Raw genomic sequence first — 19,150 nt, 5'->3', positions numbered from 1 at the left:
CAATGTTTCTCAATCTGGTTTAGTTTAAGTCTCCTGTCATAGTTTAAGCCTAGTTTCTCTTGTCTCAGTCCTCAAAACATTTAGTCAGTTTGATTCTTAAGTCAAGTGTGTGGTCCTGGGGATCAAGTGAAGTAGGGTGCCTTCTTTATAGACACAAATAATTTTCTTTTCCCTAATCCTCTCTCTTGCATGACTTTTGGCAACATGTCCCATCACATCTCACCCTACTATTATTGGAAGGATGGGGCATACTACTGGATTACCAGTCTACCAAATGATAGCCAATCTTCTTTTTCTACAATGGCCCTGAGCAAAGCATGATATTAAACTGCTCATCCTTTATTGTCAGGTATGCAGGGTTGCTTCAATGTAGGTACATCTGAAAGAACAAACGAGTTTTCTCTATCCAAAGATACTAGGATCTTGCTTAAGGCACAGTACGCAACAATTAAGTAATCCTGGACAGGTATTGCTTTTCACACATATGACAAAGTATCCACCAGCCACCAAAGCAAAATTTGTTCTCCTCACAATGACCTGGTGACTTAATTTCAAGCCCTACTCAAAATCTACTTTGATTAAAATGACATGGATTTAGGAATGGATTTATTTATTTATTTATTTATTTATTTATTTATTTATTTATTTATTTATTTATTTATTTATTTCTGGCCTTGCTGTTTTCCACAATGACAGGAGGTTTCATAGTAAAATGTGGTTGCTGTATGGCTGTGTAAATGGTAGTAAAAGAGAGAACAGAACTGGTGTATTAAGTTCACTTACCGGTGGCCCAGGGGCTCCGACAGGACCCATTTTCCCTGGATTGCCAGGATAACCTGGAGATCCCTACATAAGTATAATAAAAGAATATTTTTAAAAGAGGAAAAATAGTATTTTGAGGACTCTATTTAATAAAAAAGTAAAAGATTTAAAAAAGTGAAACTTACTGGTAAACCAATAAAACCAGGTTCGCCCGAATCACCCTAATGAAGATAGAACACATAAAGATAAGTTTCAGATTATGATCATTTAAAAAATATAATTCTGTATTAATATTAACACTGAAAATTATGAGATGGAATAGATTTCAAACATATCACAATTTAGGTTACCTTTTAACTCAGCTTTGCAACTAAGTATAAACATTCATTTATCAGATCATGATTTAAAAAAAAATACTAACTTGTTCTTTCTATAGAAGGCTTTACAAGTAAGTACAAGAAATAAAACCCACAGTCTTTATTATTCTTCAGTCAGAGATATAGTTGTTATATAAATAGATGTAGCAAGGCCTCTAGATCTGTATGATTATTATCAAGGGTTGTTAAGAGGTCCCCTGAACTTGTCTTTTCCAGTTGCCATATTTTCCAGAAACACTGGACTCAGAGCATGCAGGAGGCTCTGAATGTATCAAGGATGAAACTCCCTTAAACTGACATCATTTGTTGTGGTACTTCAAGCTGGACTACCTGTGTGTCCTTGGGAGGCAAGATAGTTGCCCGCCAGACTGTGCCAGAATGGGATAATTCTTGCACACCTGGGGTCCTTTGCAGATAGGCAGACCCTCCTATCTTCTTAGTCTAGCATTTCCTAAGGGAAAAGCTGAGGCTTTTGTCATCACCTTGCTCTTCCCAATGGGGTGCGGTCTCGTCTTTTTCCCCACCTTTGCTGCACCATCCCCATTCCCGTGTCATTCTCCTTCCTGGTATCCCCTCCTCTCTTTGTCCTGTTATTATAAAAATGTAAACTTCTGTAAAGACTGGGAACCCACTGGGTTTCTCTTAATGACACTACCATTCTCCTAGTCATACTGGCATGAAACGTCAGATATCGTTGACTCATCATTCCCCCTACACATCCATATCCCATCACTTGTAAAGTCCAGTGGATTTGATTTTTCCAGTACCTCACACAGCTTTTTTCTCCTTTTTACTCCCTTGTGATACAAGTACAGTTCAGTTCCTCACTACCTCTTTTTGGGACTATTACAATAGCTACCTAACTCATCTCTCTTTCTCTAGTCTTTCCCCTTTTTAATGCAACCTTCAAATAGCTGCTAAATTAATTTTCCTAATACTTGGACCTGATCTCCTAAAAATATTGTGATTAATCAACACTTCAAAAGATGCTACCTAGTTTATCAAGAGCAGGCCTACACATGCTTATCCATATCTCCTGTCTAGATGTTCTTTGACCCAATCAACCTCAATCTTATTTGTTCAGACACTACTTAAATGTTATATATTTCATAAAGGGCACAAATTTTCTTTTTTCCTAAATTGATTTCTAGTATAAGATCTCACATAGCATGTGGAGTTCAAGGATTTTTTTGGTGGATCAATGGGGGTTAAGTGACTTGCCCAGGGTCACACAGCTAGTAAGTGTCAAGTATCTGAGGCTGGATTTGAACTCAGGTCCTCCTGAATTCAGAGCTGGTGCTCTATCCACTGCGCCACCTAGCTGCCCCTCAAGGATTTTTTTTTAACAAATCAAATTTAATTTATTTCACTACTGGGTGATGTTTTATGTAGCCACCCAATTAATACAGCCCCCGAAGCCCCAAATATATACAGATAAAAATTAGCTTCCTTTCAAAGACTTCACAAAAAGACCTAAAGTCATAATGTTTTTGTTTAGTCATTTCAGTTGTGTCTGATTCTCTGTGACCCCATTTAGGTTTTCTTTGACAAAGATACTGCAGAGGTTTGCCATTTCCTTCTCTGGCTCATTTTATATATGAAAAAACTGAGGCAAACAATGTTAAGTGACTTGCCTGGGGTCACACAGCAAGTAAGTGTCTGAGGCCAGATTTGAACTCAGGTAGATGAGTCTCCCTGACTCCAGTACTGGAGCTCTTTCTACTGTACCACCTAGCTTCCCCAAAATAATATCTAATGTAGTCTGTCTCTGAAGGTATATATTTATATTGCTATTTTTGGTAATTGGATTATTCTTTATGTGAATTATATATGGGAGATTCAATTAGACAAATTCAAGAAATGTTTATTAAGTACCCATTGCAGCACAGTAGAACACTATGCTAGGCACTGGGTGAGATGCAATGTTGTGAAAAAACAGTGGCCCCTGTTTTCATGGAATTTGTAGTTTAGTGGGAAATATGACTGACAAACATAATAACTAGGGCACAAAACAATACACGAATTAGTACTACACATGAAAGGTACAAAGGTACTATGGGGGGGGGTCCCAGAAAGGAAATAGCATTTTCTCTCTCTTGGAATATAAAGGAGAGCTTCTTGAAGGAGATGGGATCTGAGATGAGTTTTAAAGGACAGGCATGAAAGATAAAGAGACTTTTTAATGTTCTCCCCAGTTTGATTTAGGAAGGATTGCCTTTCTACTTTCTTTGGAGTGCTATGAATTCCTAGAGTATATCCCATATTCAAATATTAGTACAGTAATACATTCCAAATGGAAATATTGTTTGGTTATTCCCACTTTAGAATCCTTACATCATTGTCCTTTCCATTATTTCCTAAGAAACTAGAGTTAATGGCGTATGAATACAACAATGAGTACTGGATTAAACTCCCTATAGTATTGGTTGTTTACTTACCCTGTATTTATCTCGGTCAGCCTGAGAAAATGCATAAGGTTCGCCTTTCTGCCCTTTGGGTCCTTGTGGTCCCTAAATCAGCAAACAGATAGAAAAGAAAACATACAACAACCACAAAACCAAATGTGCATTTTTTAAAAATAGGAAGTCATGCTTTAGTTCAACTTTTGTTTAACTAATATCTTCAGTTTCCATTTCTATAGACAATATCTAGCTACTCCCATAGTAGAAGTGTGTGTCTAATTAGGATACTGCATATGCTGCTCTATTGCACAATTTATAAACTTGTCTGAATAATTAACAAGTGAGTAAATACTTAGTGATAGTTACTTAGGTTATTCCTTATTGTGTGCATCATATTTATATGCATTATGATTCTAGTTTAATATTATATTATCGCAAATGATAACTCTAAAATGTAAATTAATAGAACATAGTTACATGAATTTTCTGAACATTAGTCTCTTAGTAAATGTAGAAATCAGCTATATTTCTTTAAAAAAAAGATTGTGGGCTCTTCTCAGTTGATCTCCTCGTGGTTTAGAAGAGTTAACAGGGTATTCTAAGTCCCTTAGGCATGGGGAAGAATCTGAGCTATTATTTCAAAGATTATATTTCCCTCTAATACAATCTAGATAGGTGTGTGTAGGAAATCCAATCATTAATTTTGTTTTGTAAAATGGGAAAGGGGAACCTGAGAGGGAAATATTGCTGAAATGTTTGTAGAGTACTTTATGAATATGCCCCCAAAGGTGAGATTATAAATAGAATTTAAATCCTAATACTTCAAAAGAGTTAGGCTTCCATCAATGTGAGTCCTCTTGTCAGTAACACAGATTGCCCCACTTTTGTAATTAGTAGATAGTTTCCATTAATTGTTGAGGTAAAAAAATAAAAATTCAATACTTGGGGGCCAACTTTGTTGTCATGAACCTTTCTCAAGCTTGGTTAGGTTGGTCCTTAGACAACAAATACTCACTCTGTTACCCAGTGCTATTCTTGAAGCCTTGGTAAGACTGGCCAGTGTTTCTACTGTAAAAACATGATAGCAATCAAGAACCCATGGTCACCCTCAAATTATATTGTCATGTTGACAAAAGCCTCTAATAAGGGATGGATAACTGAGTATTTCATCCTTGAGGCTAAATATACAAAGAATATTCCACCTTTAAAAATGAAGGAAAACTGGGGCAGCTAGGTGGTGCAGTGGATAGAGCACCGGCCCTGGAGTCAGGAGGACCTGGGTTCAAATCCGGCCTCAGACACTTAATACTTACTAGCTGTGTGACCCTGGGCAAGTCACTTAACTCCAATTGCCTCACTAAAAAAAAAAAAAAAAAAAAAGAAGGAAAGCTGGGGCAGCTAGGTGGCGCAGTGGATAGAACACCGGCCCTGGATTCAGGAGGACCTGAGTTCAAATCCGGCCTCAGACACTTGACACTTACTAGCTGTGTGACCCTGGGCAAGTCACTTAACCCCAACTGCCACAAAAAAAAAAAAAAGAGAAAGAAAAATGAAGGAAAACCCACTGGGCTATCATAGGCATTGTGTAAAGATTAGCCCTGTTCATTACAAGGTGACTAAAAGGACAAACAAAAGTAATTAGGAGTTTTGCAATCTGCTTTAAAAAATCTTTCCAGTTTTATAAATTTCAATATCTTTGGTGGCTGAGTGGAACAAAATATGAGAGAATGAGAGGAGGCAACTCCTCTTAGGGCATAAACTCCAGGGCAAAACTGATAGAATGTCCTTGCTCTTTCTTATTATTTCTAAGTAAGGAAAAGGGAAAGGATTATGATTTGGATCTAGGGAACTTATGTTTTGACTTTTCCTCAAACTCAAATATGCTGCCCCAGATTTTAATAGGTGGTAGTTATCATGATATGAGAATAGCTTCAGCTCCTGTGAGAGGAGAGATATGTGCATCCCTTGCTACTTCTACTCCAGGGGAAAATCTAAGCAATTTAAGTTTTCTCAAAAAGGTGTAGCAAAAAGGATAAACTACTCATGAAGAAATATACTAAAGATAGTTACTTTAAAAGGGAATATATAGTCCACACTAATTGGGACATATTTTTTCCTAGGACAAATTGATCTAATATCATTGGTTATATATAAGTCACAGAATTCACTGCACATAAGTAAAAACTTCATAGAATTTAGTGCAACTACTTTCTTATCCTAATGTATCCATAGTGTTGCAGGGAAATGTATAGAGTCAACGTTATGGATCTTATGGCTTGGAAGAAACCTTAAAGATCAACAAGCCCAACATCAATCGTTTTATATAGTCAACAGAGGTGAGGTAACTTGCCAAAGTTGATTCAGATAGTCAGTATTAGACTGGATTTGCCTTTAGGTCTTCTGATTCCAAATCCATCACTCTTTCCGCTGTAGTATAGCTATCCCAAGCAATGGTCTAGCAAATGTTTCTTATTCAAAGTCTACCGCCTTTTCCAAGAACAATTAGGTGAAGCTTACTACTTACAGGGAGTCCAGGTAATCCCCCAGAACCTGGGGGCCCCTGTGTACCAGCATCTCCAGTGGTTCCATTGCAACCATCACTGCCTGGTCTTCCCCGGGGTCCACCTTGACCCGGATGACCCTGTGAAGGAAAAAAAAAAGTATTTATACCATCTGTTTCTAGTTTTCATTTTCCTGCCCCAATATAGTTTTTCAACATTTTCACAAGGAATCCCAGGCTTGAATCTACAGGAAACCAATGTTCAAAAAAATTAGGAAAGAATACTTTATTTTAACATAGATACAGCTGTAATCAGATGCCTCAGACAATATAAAAATAGTATCAAGCAAAGGTCTTTAGGGCAAATTAGTACAGCTATGTTTTGTTTAAACTTTTAAAAGAGAAAACTGTTTTGAGGGTTCCCCAAATGCCCTTGAGAGTTAGAGGAAATGGGAGAACTGTCCTTACAAGGATCACTGAAAACAATGTCTTCATAAGAATAATTCTAATTTTCAGCTCCTTTTTAGGGATGACACAGGTTTCTTGTTCATGTCTACACAGCATACCTCTGGCTGTGCCTACTATCCCAGGCTATATTAAGATGATCAACATGGAAAATGCAAAGCTTCCAGTTTCTAATCAAGTAAAGAACTTCCTTAACCACAACCTGAATCCAATCATGGCATGATACCAATTAGGGAGGTGGCTTCGATCCCATTTTATTTCCTTGAATATAAAGTTTCTTATGTTTTACACTTAAAAGGGAAACATTTATTACATACAATCTCCTGAATCAGTTTTTTTGGGGAGCGCAAGAATATTAGATATCCTTTGGGTAACTAGAGAGCCAGACTAATTTGATTCTCATTCTAACTAAATCCATTCAGTTTCATGGAAATGGAAGAAGTCTCAGTTAGTGATCTTGTGTTCCAAAACTCAAGTACCACATAATAAAAGCTTTTGGGTTTTGTTTTGTTTTGTTTTTTGGCATTTATTTATTTATTTATATTATTTCCATTTAAGCGTTTGTTTGTGATAAAAGATTAAAACATTGACAAGTGGCCAACAGTTCCTTCTATACAGTACTCTCTAAAGACTAGAGCATGGTTTGAAACCACTGGCAACATTTGTAAAGCTTGTCACTGTTTATGAGTCTGTGTCTCAGGTATTTATTCTCTATGAAACTTTCTTTCAGAAAGTTGAGTACATTTCTGAATGCCTTCTGTTTCATTTGAACCGTCTGCCTTTGTTCTTTTTGCTGGGCTACATAATTTGAAATGAAATCTCACTCTGTCCTTGGTTTAATATTGTGCTCTAAACAAAACTTTCAAATATTTTTTGAACTTTGGGTCCATCTCTGATTCTTCAAACTCCATTTCTCTGATCTGATTCCAGGATTCCTTTGCATATCACTTCTTGTATATAACTTCTAAACAGCTACAATTATCCCACACTCTCCTTTTGTTAGTTACCCAGCTATAGCATGTGGTTATGATCCAAAGAAGCCAGTAAAGTTCAACTGGTTTAATTGTCTGTATCAGATTACTGCAGTTGAAGCAGGCTGGTCATTTCAAGCATCACCCAGAGGCACTGGAGCATGGGCCACTTTTATCCTTTAGTACTTTGTAGTTCTTGGTGATCACATGCTAATTATTTGCTTTCTGGGTTGGGGGAATTGTTCCTTCTTGTTTTAAATTAAACTTGAGAAAATACTCCTGTAATTCACAGGTGTTTTTCATCTGATGTTTCAACTTAGATTTAGGGAAAGAAATCAAACATCATCAAGTGCCTGCTAGGTTCCAGTTGCTGTGCTCTGTACTCAGTATAGAAATACTATAATACTAAATCCTAAAGTAAATTCCTGCCTTAAGTTTATTTATTTATTTATTTATTTTTTGTGGGGCAATGAGGGTTAAGTGACTTGCCCAGGGTCACACAGCTAGTAAGTGTCAAGTGTCTGAGGCCGTATTTGAACTCCGGTCCTCCTGAATCCAGGGCCAGTGCTTTATCCACTGTGCCACCTAGCTGCCCCCAAGAAGTTTATATTTCAATAGAATTAAATTATTCAGTTTCACTTCCTTTACTGATGAAGCTTAGAAAACCTCCAACCTGCTTGGGATGTTATAGAAACAATTTCTGAGGTATCTAGCAAATCTTTTTATTTCATAAAATCAAAGACTTGAAATTTTTTTCCTCATGATTTTTTTGAGGCTTGTTATCCAGAAATTTAGTAGTGCAATTCTTCCATCCTCAGCTTTTAACTCTCATGAGACAAGAAGATAGATTTTGGCTGATTCTTAAATATTCTGATTGATGGCACAGTTATTTCTTGACAAATTCATAATAGCATAATTTAATTGATGTGTTTATTCTATCCCCACTGTAACAGTCCACCCTTCCTGTGACCTCTTAGGATCAGCATTTGTCATGTTTGGAAAATCATAATTTCCAATTTTTTTACTTCATTATTTTCTTCAACTGTTGTGAAACTTGACTTTAAATGTAAAAATTGTGATTTGAAGAGAAACAAGATATTATGATGCTGATTTTTCTTGAACTATTCAATGACCATCTTTCTATCTTCCTACAAATTATTCATCTTACCATGGGGGGGGCTTTGAAATAAGAGAGGAATAGAAAGGATGTGGATGTGAGTGAAGGGGAGAGAGAGAGAGAGAGAGAGAGAGAGAGAGAGAGAGAGAGAGAGAGAGAGAGAGAGAGAGAGAGAGAGAGAGAGAGAGAGAGGGAGGGAGTAGAGAGACACACACAGAGACAGAGACACACGGAGAGAATGAATATCTGGGTGAGAGCAAGACAATCTGAGAATATGGACAAGGATGAAGCAGATGTCTTAAAGCTAAAGAAATGGCAGGATAGGAGGAGGATGTGATAAACAGAGACCTTGATGTCAGAGCACTGGTCAGGAAACCAGGCCTGGGAAATCTGTTCAGGGATTCCTGTGAGTCAGGCTGTTTTGTTTATTTTTCTATGCCACAAGAAGTAAAGTAAACTAGGTTAGAAAAACACATTTTATTACATTTTGAGATTTTCCCATGAACAAAGCATGCCTTTTCTTTTTTCTTTTTATTTGTGTTTACCTCAGAAAACAGGAAAAACTGCACAAATTTTAAGGGTGATTTATTATGTATAGACTCGAACATACCTTTATATTTCTTGCAAAATTTCAAGAATGACATCTTAGACTGATAACCTTAATAATACAATAGATGATATATATCTATACCCCCTCCTCTCTCTCTCTATACATATGTATATATATAAACACATATATGTATATCTTTGTTGTTTACAATGTGCCTTATAAAATTATTGCATTTTATCTTTCCCAGGAGATTTTTTATTAGAATTGTAGCTTTTACTTTTATAGAATATCCAGTGTTGGGGAAATAATCTTAGTTCTGAAAATTAAGTTTTGAACCCAAAGTTATAAAAGAATAAATTCATTTGGCAATTTACCAAGCACTTTACTGAGAAATTAGGAAAAAGTGCAAAAGGGGGCATTTTTTGTATTTATTTCCTAAGAATTTTAATGTAGAAATAAGGAAAAAGGGAGAAGGGAACTTGAATTAGGACAGCTTTATCCTATTCAGAACATACAGAATATTTAAAAATATTTCAGTTAATCTATTGCTTACAGGAATTCCATCAGCACCAGGAAATCCAGAAACACCTCTTTGTCCCTAAAAAAGAAAAAAAAACAACTTGAGATGGAAGTTTCAATTATGCTTTCTTTATAAAGCCAGATGAAATGTTGGTAACAAACATACCACGTCTCCTTTGGGCCCTGTTATTCCAGGTGCTCCCCGTTCACCTTTATCACCTTTGCGCCCTTGTAATCCAGGAATACCTTGTAGCCCTGGTGGTCCATTATATCCTTGTGGCCCGACTGGTCCTGGTTGACCCTGAAAAAACCCACATAAATATAGGATTATTTCCATAATGGATCATGGTTAAGTAGGCATCCTCATTAGTTATTTACTTTGAATTAATAATCTTTCTTTACTTGGATAAAACGATCCTTCAGAAGATGCAATGTGCTAGCTACAATATTCCTCTATGCACTTCCTAGCACAGCATCCAGAGTAGTGTTTCAGAATGAAATAAAGAATTATCATAAGGTCTTAAAAATGACATTGGATTAAGATCTAAATAAGCATGCCATCATGGAAAGAGCACTATCATTCCAAGGCCATTGGCAAGTCACCTAACCTGTTTCAAATTTAATTTCTTCATCAGTAAAATGGGGATATATTATTATTATTATTGTATATTATATATAATTATATTATATTATATATCTGTTGTGATAAAATAATGGAATTTGGCAGATGCCCAGGGGTCCCACCTGATTGATTTAGTATTGTTTGAGAAACCAACTAAGTACTTACTTGGGATGATTAGATATAGGCCACACCTGGCCTACCCTGAGTGATGCATACTGCTGATGTCAGTAGGGGGACCACTCTCAGCCCAGTAAATTGAAGGACCTCCCTTTTGGGGGAGGGACAGAAAAGGTAGAAAAAGAGAATGCTGAGGCTGGGAGCTCTTTCCTGTTGGTGAGCTTCCCAAAGCAGACTGGAAAGGGGCTGCACAGCTGACTCCTGTAGAAACTACAGACCCCAGGTGGTAAGTTAATAGAAAGGATGCCAGCTCTTTGAATTAGCTGAGCTGGAAGCAAGTTTGGGGATTGAGTCAGTCTTTGCTAGAGGGAGGGAGCTTATCCATTTTTCTCTTCCCCTATTCCCTTGTCCCTGACTTCGTTAACTTCACCTTTGTTGTATATTTTATCCCCATTAATAAAACCTGGCTTTTTGGTGGAAAAGATGCTGTTAATCTCATTTATTAGCCTGGGAGAAATAACTAAAAAAGGCAGTTTGGAAAGGAGGAAACTTTGGACCTAAAGTTCCCTCATTTTCTGAACCCCAATATTATGGTGAGCCACCCAATGAACTCTCCCCATATTAAATTTGGCCCCTACAGTTTTGACAAGCCAGACGGGAGTTAATGAACTTGGTGGGTTTCTTTAACCCACTCCACCCACCCCTTATTTTGGCCATGAGCCAACTAATCTGGTGGATCTCTTTAACCCTACCCCCACTGCCTCCCTCATTTAACCAATCTCCCTTACTTTTAAAAGCCCCTGAAAGCCTTATCTCAAGAGAAAAACTGGAAAGAGAGCTCCCAGTCCCAGTGTTCTCTTTTTCTAGCTTTTCTCTCCCTTCCCCAAAAGGGAGGTTCTTTGATTTGCATGGCTGAGAGTAGTCCCCCTGCTGACATCAGCAGTATACATCACTCAGGGAAGGCCAGGTGTGGCTTATAGCTAATCATCCCAAGTAGGTACTTAGTTGGTTTCTCAAAAAATACTAAATCAATCAGGTGGGACCCCTGGGCATTTGCCAAATTCTATTATTTTATCACATTGTTCTATCTACCCCTGTTGTCTCGAGGTCCAAAATATAGTAACATATAGGAAAGTGATTTAGAAACTATCAATTACTATAAAACCATCCCTTATTTTTTCCCTCCAAAGTAAACCAATAATTAGCAATGTTCCAAAAATCTACATGCAGTTTTAAACTATTGGAGCTTAAAACAGTACTAAGACTTTTGAGATGCTCTATACAAGCTTGTAATTTGTGAGTGAGGCAGTCAATAAACATTTATTAAGATCCTACTAAGAGGGGCAGCTAGGTGGTTCAGTGAATAGAGCACCGGCCCTGGAGTCAGGAGGATCATGACCTCAGACAGTTGACACTTACTAGCTGTGTGACCCTGGGCAAGTCACTTAACCCTCATTGCCTCACCAAAAAAAAAAAAAAAGATCCTACTAAGAGCCACTGGCAAGCAGTGGGAATAAGAAGGCAAAAAGACAGTCCCTTCTTTCAAGGAGCTCAGAGAGATGACTTGCATACAACTACATGCAAACAATAGTGTTACTTTAATATGTTTTAAGGAAAACAATTTCCCCACCATTTCTGCCCTTCTTTTTCTTAATGACATTTTTACCTATGTAAGAATCTTTCTATAAGTTGGACCAGAAGGAAACAAATCCTTCACTAATCCAAATGGAATATTTATATTCTAAATACGAAAAATCACAATTCTGTCCAGTATCTATTTACTCTTTTCTGGATAATCTTTGATGTGTGATAAGTGACTAACCACATCATTTAGTCATTTTCCTTGCATTGTCAGTCATTCTTTGAAGATCAAAGTTTTCTTCTTATGACCTTTAACTTTTGTATGGGAAGACAGACATTTGGAATATAGTCCTGGACTTTCCTATTTTGGTGGAGGGTGTCATTTCAGCATAGTTCATTCTAAGCTTCTGACCGGATGAAACAGTTCATGAACAGAGCTCCAGACAGTGTCTGATTTAAGAAGGTCCAGGAGTAAGCCCATGGAAGAACTGGGTAATGTGTTGTGCTTCTGAGAATCACAACTCACATCTTCTCCCCATACTTTCAATGTTTCATTATTCTGATTAAACTAAAGGTGTCTTACTTTAATCAGAGTAATTACACTTCAATGCCAAAGGATATGATGCCTTTAAATGTTTAAGTTGTTAGGTGACTAGGCCTTCCATAGGATATCCTGCCCTTTATTTGACAATAAAGCCCATCTGGAATGATTAGTTTAAGAGAAGGGATTTTCCTTAGTGTTAATCATAATCCCTGCCAGACAACTTCCATCCTTAGTCCAAGAATGGACTGGAAAAGTGACTTCCACCTCTCCCTTTCCTTTTGTATTAGCTTGTTTTAAAAATAAATTAAGACAAAGACTGGCAGACTAGTTTAATTTATTTGCATTGATTGAGGAAGCACCTAGCTTTTTGTCCAGAAATTCCAGTGACATGCTTGAAAATAACATTTCTACAATAGTGGACAGAGCACTGGGCCTGGAGTCAGGAATATCTTAATTCAAATCTGGTCTTGGACCCTTACCAGCTGTGTAACCCTGGCCAAGTCATGTGACCTCTGCCTGCCTCAGTATCCTCATTTGTAAAATGAGGATAACAATGATACCTACCTCCCAGGGTTATTGTGAGAATCAAGTGAGAAAATATTTGTAAAATAATAGTTATTATCATCATCATCATTATTATAATGGCAAGCATGAAAGTTCTCAGTATGGGAGCATATGCCATCTCTTTCAATCAAATATATGCACCGTGATATCATCAAGATTATAATTTTATAATATGCTAAATGACAATGTGTGAAGATAAATCATTGCCCAAATAACATTTCTCTCAGAAAAACACATTCAGGGGAAACTAATCCTCAGATAAAATTTCTCTTGATTTCTTCCATAAAGCAACTGGACAAAGATTCATAGACTTTTTTTCCTTTTTTTTTTTTTTTTGTGAGGCAATTGGGGTTAAGTGACTTGCCCAGGGTCACACAGCTAGTAAATGTCAAGTGTCTGAGGCCAGATTTGAACTCAGGTCCTCCTGACTCCAGGGCTGGTGCTCTATCCACTGCGCCACCTAGCTGACCCCAATTCATAGACTTTTTAGAGTTGTAGGGGACCTTAGAGATCATCTCACTCAACTTTCTCTTAGGGAAAGGCTGATTGAGTTAGGGAGAGAAAAAAAGGATAACAGAACACTTTTTCTTCTTTTTCCATTAAATTTATTTTTTCCCTATTAAGATCAAGTGTTTTCTACTGGAAACCTTCAACTTTAATCTTAGAGTATAATAAACATCATGGTGGATTTTCACACACTAAAGGTTACTGGAATGTGGGTGGGAGAGAATGGGTCAATTTGGGGTAGAAGAGACCTAGAGGTATATGTTCAGACTTGAGTACACATTGTTTAAATACCAGGGCTGCAGATAGGATACACTTAAAATCCTGAGACATTTTTACTGAGGTTTCGAGGATTTTAAATCTGGTTCCTATGGAAGAGGTAAAAATCCCAACTGTAATTAGTAATGTTTACACGTAGAAAAATTCTACAACCTGAGGCTTAAAATGATTGATTCCAGAGGCGTCAAGAAAAATTCAGCTCACACTTCTGTTAGTTTGTCTGATTAGCTCCACAAATGAATGGCTGTGTCTACCTACATTTTATTAACCTTCAAGCTCTGTCTGGGCAAGAAAGGGAAAAAAGGAGCGAGTCTCTGAAGGAAGGAGAAAGATGTTTCACTGAAATCCTTCTCCTTTCTGCTCTCACTGCAGCACCTCTAGGCTAAGCAGGTATTTACTACTTCACTTCTGGATTATTGTATGAGCCACCAGACTATCCCTATTTCAACCTGCTGTTTCACTCTGCTGCCAAGGTAATAACGAATACGGCGCAGTCTTCTTGTCCTAGCAGTTGGGACCTGCCCCAGGTCTAGATCCAGTGCACCTTTCTAGTATCATCTCATCCTATTTTCCCCGTCCTTCGCACACTATGTGTTTCAGTGAAACTGTCCTCCACATTTTCTATTCTTATGCTGGTCTCTTCCACTTCTGAGCCTTTCATTATACCATATGATGATTGTAAAAATTTCTCTCTTCCTGCAAGGCTTGAGATTCTCTGATCCTTCCCTACAACTCTTATACTTAGGTAAAAAGGACTCTCATCTCTCCTCGTCATTCACACATAGTTTAGTATCATAGTTATTCACATATGGTCTTCATAGTACAATAGTATCACTGCTCTAGGGCTAAGAACCCCATAATTTTACAGATGACCTTTTTAAGGTCAGGATCTGTCTTTATTTTTGTTTCCCTAGTGCCTAGCAATGCTGCTACATGCCTTGAACATAACAGGTACTAAATAAATGTTTGCTGAATTAAATAGCATTGAAGAAAATAAGGCTTCCAAATAAGCACACTGGGTTTTTAATCTATTATACAATACTTCCCCAGGAATTTCCTCCTTGGGTTGAATTTTGGGAGCAATTTGTCACCAGCCACAAAATGTGTCAGCACAAGAAGTGGAAAGGACCACTTTGAAACATCACTTCAGATAAGAATGTCCTTAGTGTCTGAACCACCCAAGGGCTGCATACCATATTTGTTTAAAATTTTAGACATATCCCATTTCTTACATTGGAGACTATGACCAGTAATTTATTTGGCACTGGAGAAGAATTTTCAGATCACACTGAAATCACAGGTCACTGAAGATGGTGACAATTAGGAATAGGACAGATTGGTGCCCAAGTTTTAAACCTTGATGACTTTTGCTCATACATCTTGCTTAAGATAATAATAGTAATAATAATAATAATAATAACAAGCATTTATGTAGTTCTTTAAGGTTTGTCAAGTGCTTTGTGCATGTTCTCTTTTTTTAAATTAAATTAAATTAAATTTTACATATAAGGTATTTTATTTTTTCCATTACATGTAAAGATAGTTCTCAACTTCATGTTATCTCTTTTGATCCTTATTAAGATGAACCAAATGTGTCAAACTGTGCTTTACAATTTCATTTTGTATGCTTCTGGGACAAGATTGTTAAAAACATCTTCTTTTAAAAACTGTTTAATAATTTAGAGTGAATATCTATAGAAAAAAGAATCTGGCTAAGGTAACGAAGAACAAGAGGAGAGTTTTTTATTAAAGGCAAAATGTAGTTGGTAAGTTAGTATGAAGTGCCTACTATGTGTCAGGCATTGTACTAAATGCTGGATTCAAAGGCTTTATATTTGAGTACTTAAAATAAGATTTAATTCAATCTAAACACTTCTTAAATATCCCCTCCCTGTAGGGAAGGCACTATGTTTAGTCCTGGGCACACAATGACAAAAAACTTTTTTTCTTAATGACCCTAAGGAAAGCATAGATGGCATGCTTATTGAATCAGGAGATGATAGACCCAATGCTTGTTCAGATAACTAATACATTGGATAACAGAATCTGGATCTGAAAAGAAACCAATAGACTAGACCAATGGCCTGACTTGAACGACCAAGAAGAAATTTACCAGGAATAATTATAAAGTTTCTGCGCTTGGACCCCCAAAAAATCATCTTCGCATATATAGAATGGAGAAAAGATAATGGCATATTTGAATTGCAAGCTCAGTAGGGAGTATAACATGGGAATCAAAATGAATCAGTGATAGTCTAGGCTGAATTGAGAGGGAAAAGGGAGGTAATGGTTCTAGTACATTGTGTCACTATCAGGTCATATCTAAAGTACTAGGTTCACTGGCTACTATGTTTTTAGAAAAAGAGAAGCAAGGGGCGGCTAGGTGGCGCAGTGGATAAAGCACAGGCCCTGGATTCAGGAGTACCTGAGTTCAAATCTGGCCTCAGACACTTGACACTTACTAGCTGTGTGACCCTGGGCAAGTCACTTAACCCCCATTGCCTCACCAAAAAAAAAAGAAAAAAAAAGAAAGAAAAAGAAAAGCTATCCAATAGATATACTTGCATTTTCAAAGTAAGGATGGGGTATGGAGAAGCTGGAGACCTTGCGGACATAAAAATTTGGAGTTGTGGATTCTAGACACCGTGTAGCTGGAGTTATTAAGAGCCCAATGACAAGTTGTGGAAGAGATTGTAAGAAAGTAGTATTGTGAACAGGAAGATCATTTTGGTTTTTTGGGTTTTTTTTGTGGGGCAATACCCAGGGTCATACAGCAAGTAACTGTCTGAGGCTGGATTTGAACTCGTCTTCCCAAATCCAGGGCCAGTACTTTATCCACTGTGCCACCTAGTTGCCCCCCCCCCTTTTTAGGAATATCATTTTGAATTTATGTCTCAATAGTTATGTAATGCTATACCTTAAGTGGGACTTGTGCCAACACGCAAAACATATCACTTCAATATGTCAATGACATGTCAATATGTCAATGTCATAGGATACTCCCTTCACAGATGTAGGCTGCAATCCCTTCATACCCTAATAGATAGCTTAAAGAACTGCTGTAGCCAAAAAAATCTATCTTTCCCATGTGGAATGTAAACTCCTTGTGGGGAAGGATTATTTCAGTTGTCTTTGTATCTACAGTGTTTAGCTTGTTTGCTTCAGGTAGTAGACATTTAATGCTTGCTGAATCAAATCCCATAAATAAGATCTCTGAGACTGAGCCTCTCTATATTTACCAGATCTACTGCAAGGCCCCAAGCCTTTCTAAATTGACAGGAACTACTGGAGTTGCTTTTGGAGACACAAGGTCACTTTCTGATGGGGCATAGTTGTCGAATTTTAACTGAAGCAATAGTATTAATAAGGCATGTCATCGTTGATATTAAGAAATAAAAAAAGACTAGTCATTCCATGCAGCCTACCTTAGTGTGGAGAGGAGAATTACCAAAAGATTGGCTACCTACCCAGTGATGAATTTTTGACACAAGATAAAACTCATGCAATGTGGAAGGGCAACAATCTGCACTGGTGAATAATCCAACACATCTTTCAAAGGATCATATATGTTCATAATGTGGAAATCATTACATATTATATATTTACAGCATAGGACCAGAGTTATGCTTATGCAGATTTGAAAACACAGTAAGACAGTACATGAATTAAGCTAAAGATAAAAAACTACAGGGTTATTTAAAGAATGCTACTCATATGTATTTACAGATAAAGTTGTATGGTGTTATTTTGGTACAAGACAGTTTGATACTTCACAAATGTTCTTGAGTGATTTTTAAGTGTGGATGGGTGTTCTTTTGAAGGTCAAGGGCTATGTAACCTAATTTTTTTTATTACCCCCAACACATAGTATGCAGCTTTATAACCAGTAGACACTTAATGAACTCAGCAATTGTTCTTGACTGACCGCCTCATGGCTACAGAGGAAATGCCTGTTTACAGAGCTATTCAGTCTTTGATTTCTCTGTTGAAGAATACCAATAAGTCACTGACTGGGGTTGTTCCAGAGCACGTAGTGTAGACTAGGAATGGAACCAAGAATTATATCTATATTTCATTTAGACTAAACACGAGTCATGTGAAAGCAATCACTTTTTTTTTCAGGTTGGCACTAAATTAGTTTGGCTCTGTCACGTTCAAGGAAATGGTGGTCCAAAAATATACATGTTGAAAGTTGAGGTAGAGATAGTGGGAGTGGGTGAACAGTGTAGTGATCAAGGAGGGCACTAATTTGGCACTAGCATCCCACTTTCTGGGAACCCATTCCCAAGTAGCAGGAGTTTCAAACAGCCTTCCAAATTTTCCATCACTACATTTGTCTTGATTATCTTTATAAGGATATACTTCCTTTTCTGTCTTTGATTTAACTAGTCTTTTAGCTCTCTCATTTCTCTTCCTTCCCACTGATCCTGTTTCCTAAGAACCAATGCATGGCTTGGGATGTTTAAACCAAACAAATATTCCTGTGTTAGAATTCTCTTGTTCTATTCCAGTAAAGTCCTGCTCAAGGCCTCATCATGGCATGGAATGTCCCTCCATTTTTGAAGGTGATGTCAGTGGACTACAAGCCCCTTCACATCCTATCAAGTTGGAACAAATTTTCTGTCTGGTATTAATAGTGGACTGTCATATATCTCTGCTAGGTAAGGGTCAATCTAAGTTTATGTAAGGGACAGCTAGGCAGCACGGTGGAGTCAGAAGAACCTGAGTTAAAATTTGGCCTCAGACACTTACTAGCTGTGTGACCCTGGACAAGTCACTCAATCCTGTTTGCCTCAGTTTCCTCATCTGTAAAAATATCTGGAGAAGGAAATGTCAAACCAGTCCAGTATCTATGCCAAGAAAACCCCAAATGGGGTCATGAAGAGTCAGACACAATTGAAAAGACTGAACTGTATAGATAGACCCATCACCAACCTGACCATTTGGCAATATGGCATATTAGATAGAACATGGGACATAGAACCAGAAAAACCTGGTTCGTGTACCACCTTAGATACTTGTTAGCTATGTGACTCTACCCTCTCTGAATTCAGGTTTTATCATCTGAAAATGGGGATCTATCTAACAGTTATTGTAGGCATCAAAGGATATATATGTACACACACACATATACACATACATATATAAGTGTGTGTATACATATACATACATACATACATACATACATACATACATACACACACATACACACAACCTATCTCATTTGTAAGCCGGTAAGAATTTAACTTTATTCCTTGTAGAAAAAAAAATACATA

General features: G+C 37.3%; 1 protein-coding gene across 2 annotated transcripts in view; it reads right to left on the bottom strand.

The window, feature by feature from the left end:
- COL4A2 (collagen type IV alpha 2 chain) overlaps nucleotides 1–19,150 on the bottom strand; it is a 294,543-nt gene that overhangs the window by 110,505 nt on the left and 164,888 nt on the right. For both annotated transcript variants that reach the window (XM_043992105.1, XM_043992106.1), the window contains exons 5-10: nucleotides 9,830–9,964; nucleotides 9,698–9,742; nucleotides 6,066–6,182; nucleotides 3,578–3,649; nucleotides 948–983; nucleotides 784–846 (exon numbers count right to left, since the gene is read on the bottom strand). In XM_043992105.1, the coding sequence (XP_043848040.1) occupies nucleotides 784–846; nucleotides 948–983; nucleotides 3,578–3,649; nucleotides 6,066–6,182; nucleotides 9,698–9,742; nucleotides 9,830–9,964 (468 nt within the window). The remainder of the gene's footprint in view (nucleotides 1–783; nucleotides 847–947; nucleotides 984–3,577; nucleotides 3,650–6,065; nucleotides 6,183–9,697; nucleotides 9,743–9,829; nucleotides 9,965–19,150) is intronic.

The sequence above is a fragment of the Dromiciops gliroides genome, chromosome 3 (genome assembly GCF_019393635.1).
Source record: "Dromiciops gliroides isolate mDroGli1 chromosome 3, mDroGli1.pri, whole genome shotgun sequence".
In the NCBI taxonomy this organism is placed as follows: Eukaryota; Metazoa; Chordata; class Mammalia; order Microbiotheria; family Microbiotheriidae; genus Dromiciops; species Dromiciops gliroides.
Note: the sequence above shows the minus strand (reverse complement) of the source record. Positions and strands in the feature narration are given on the sequence as shown.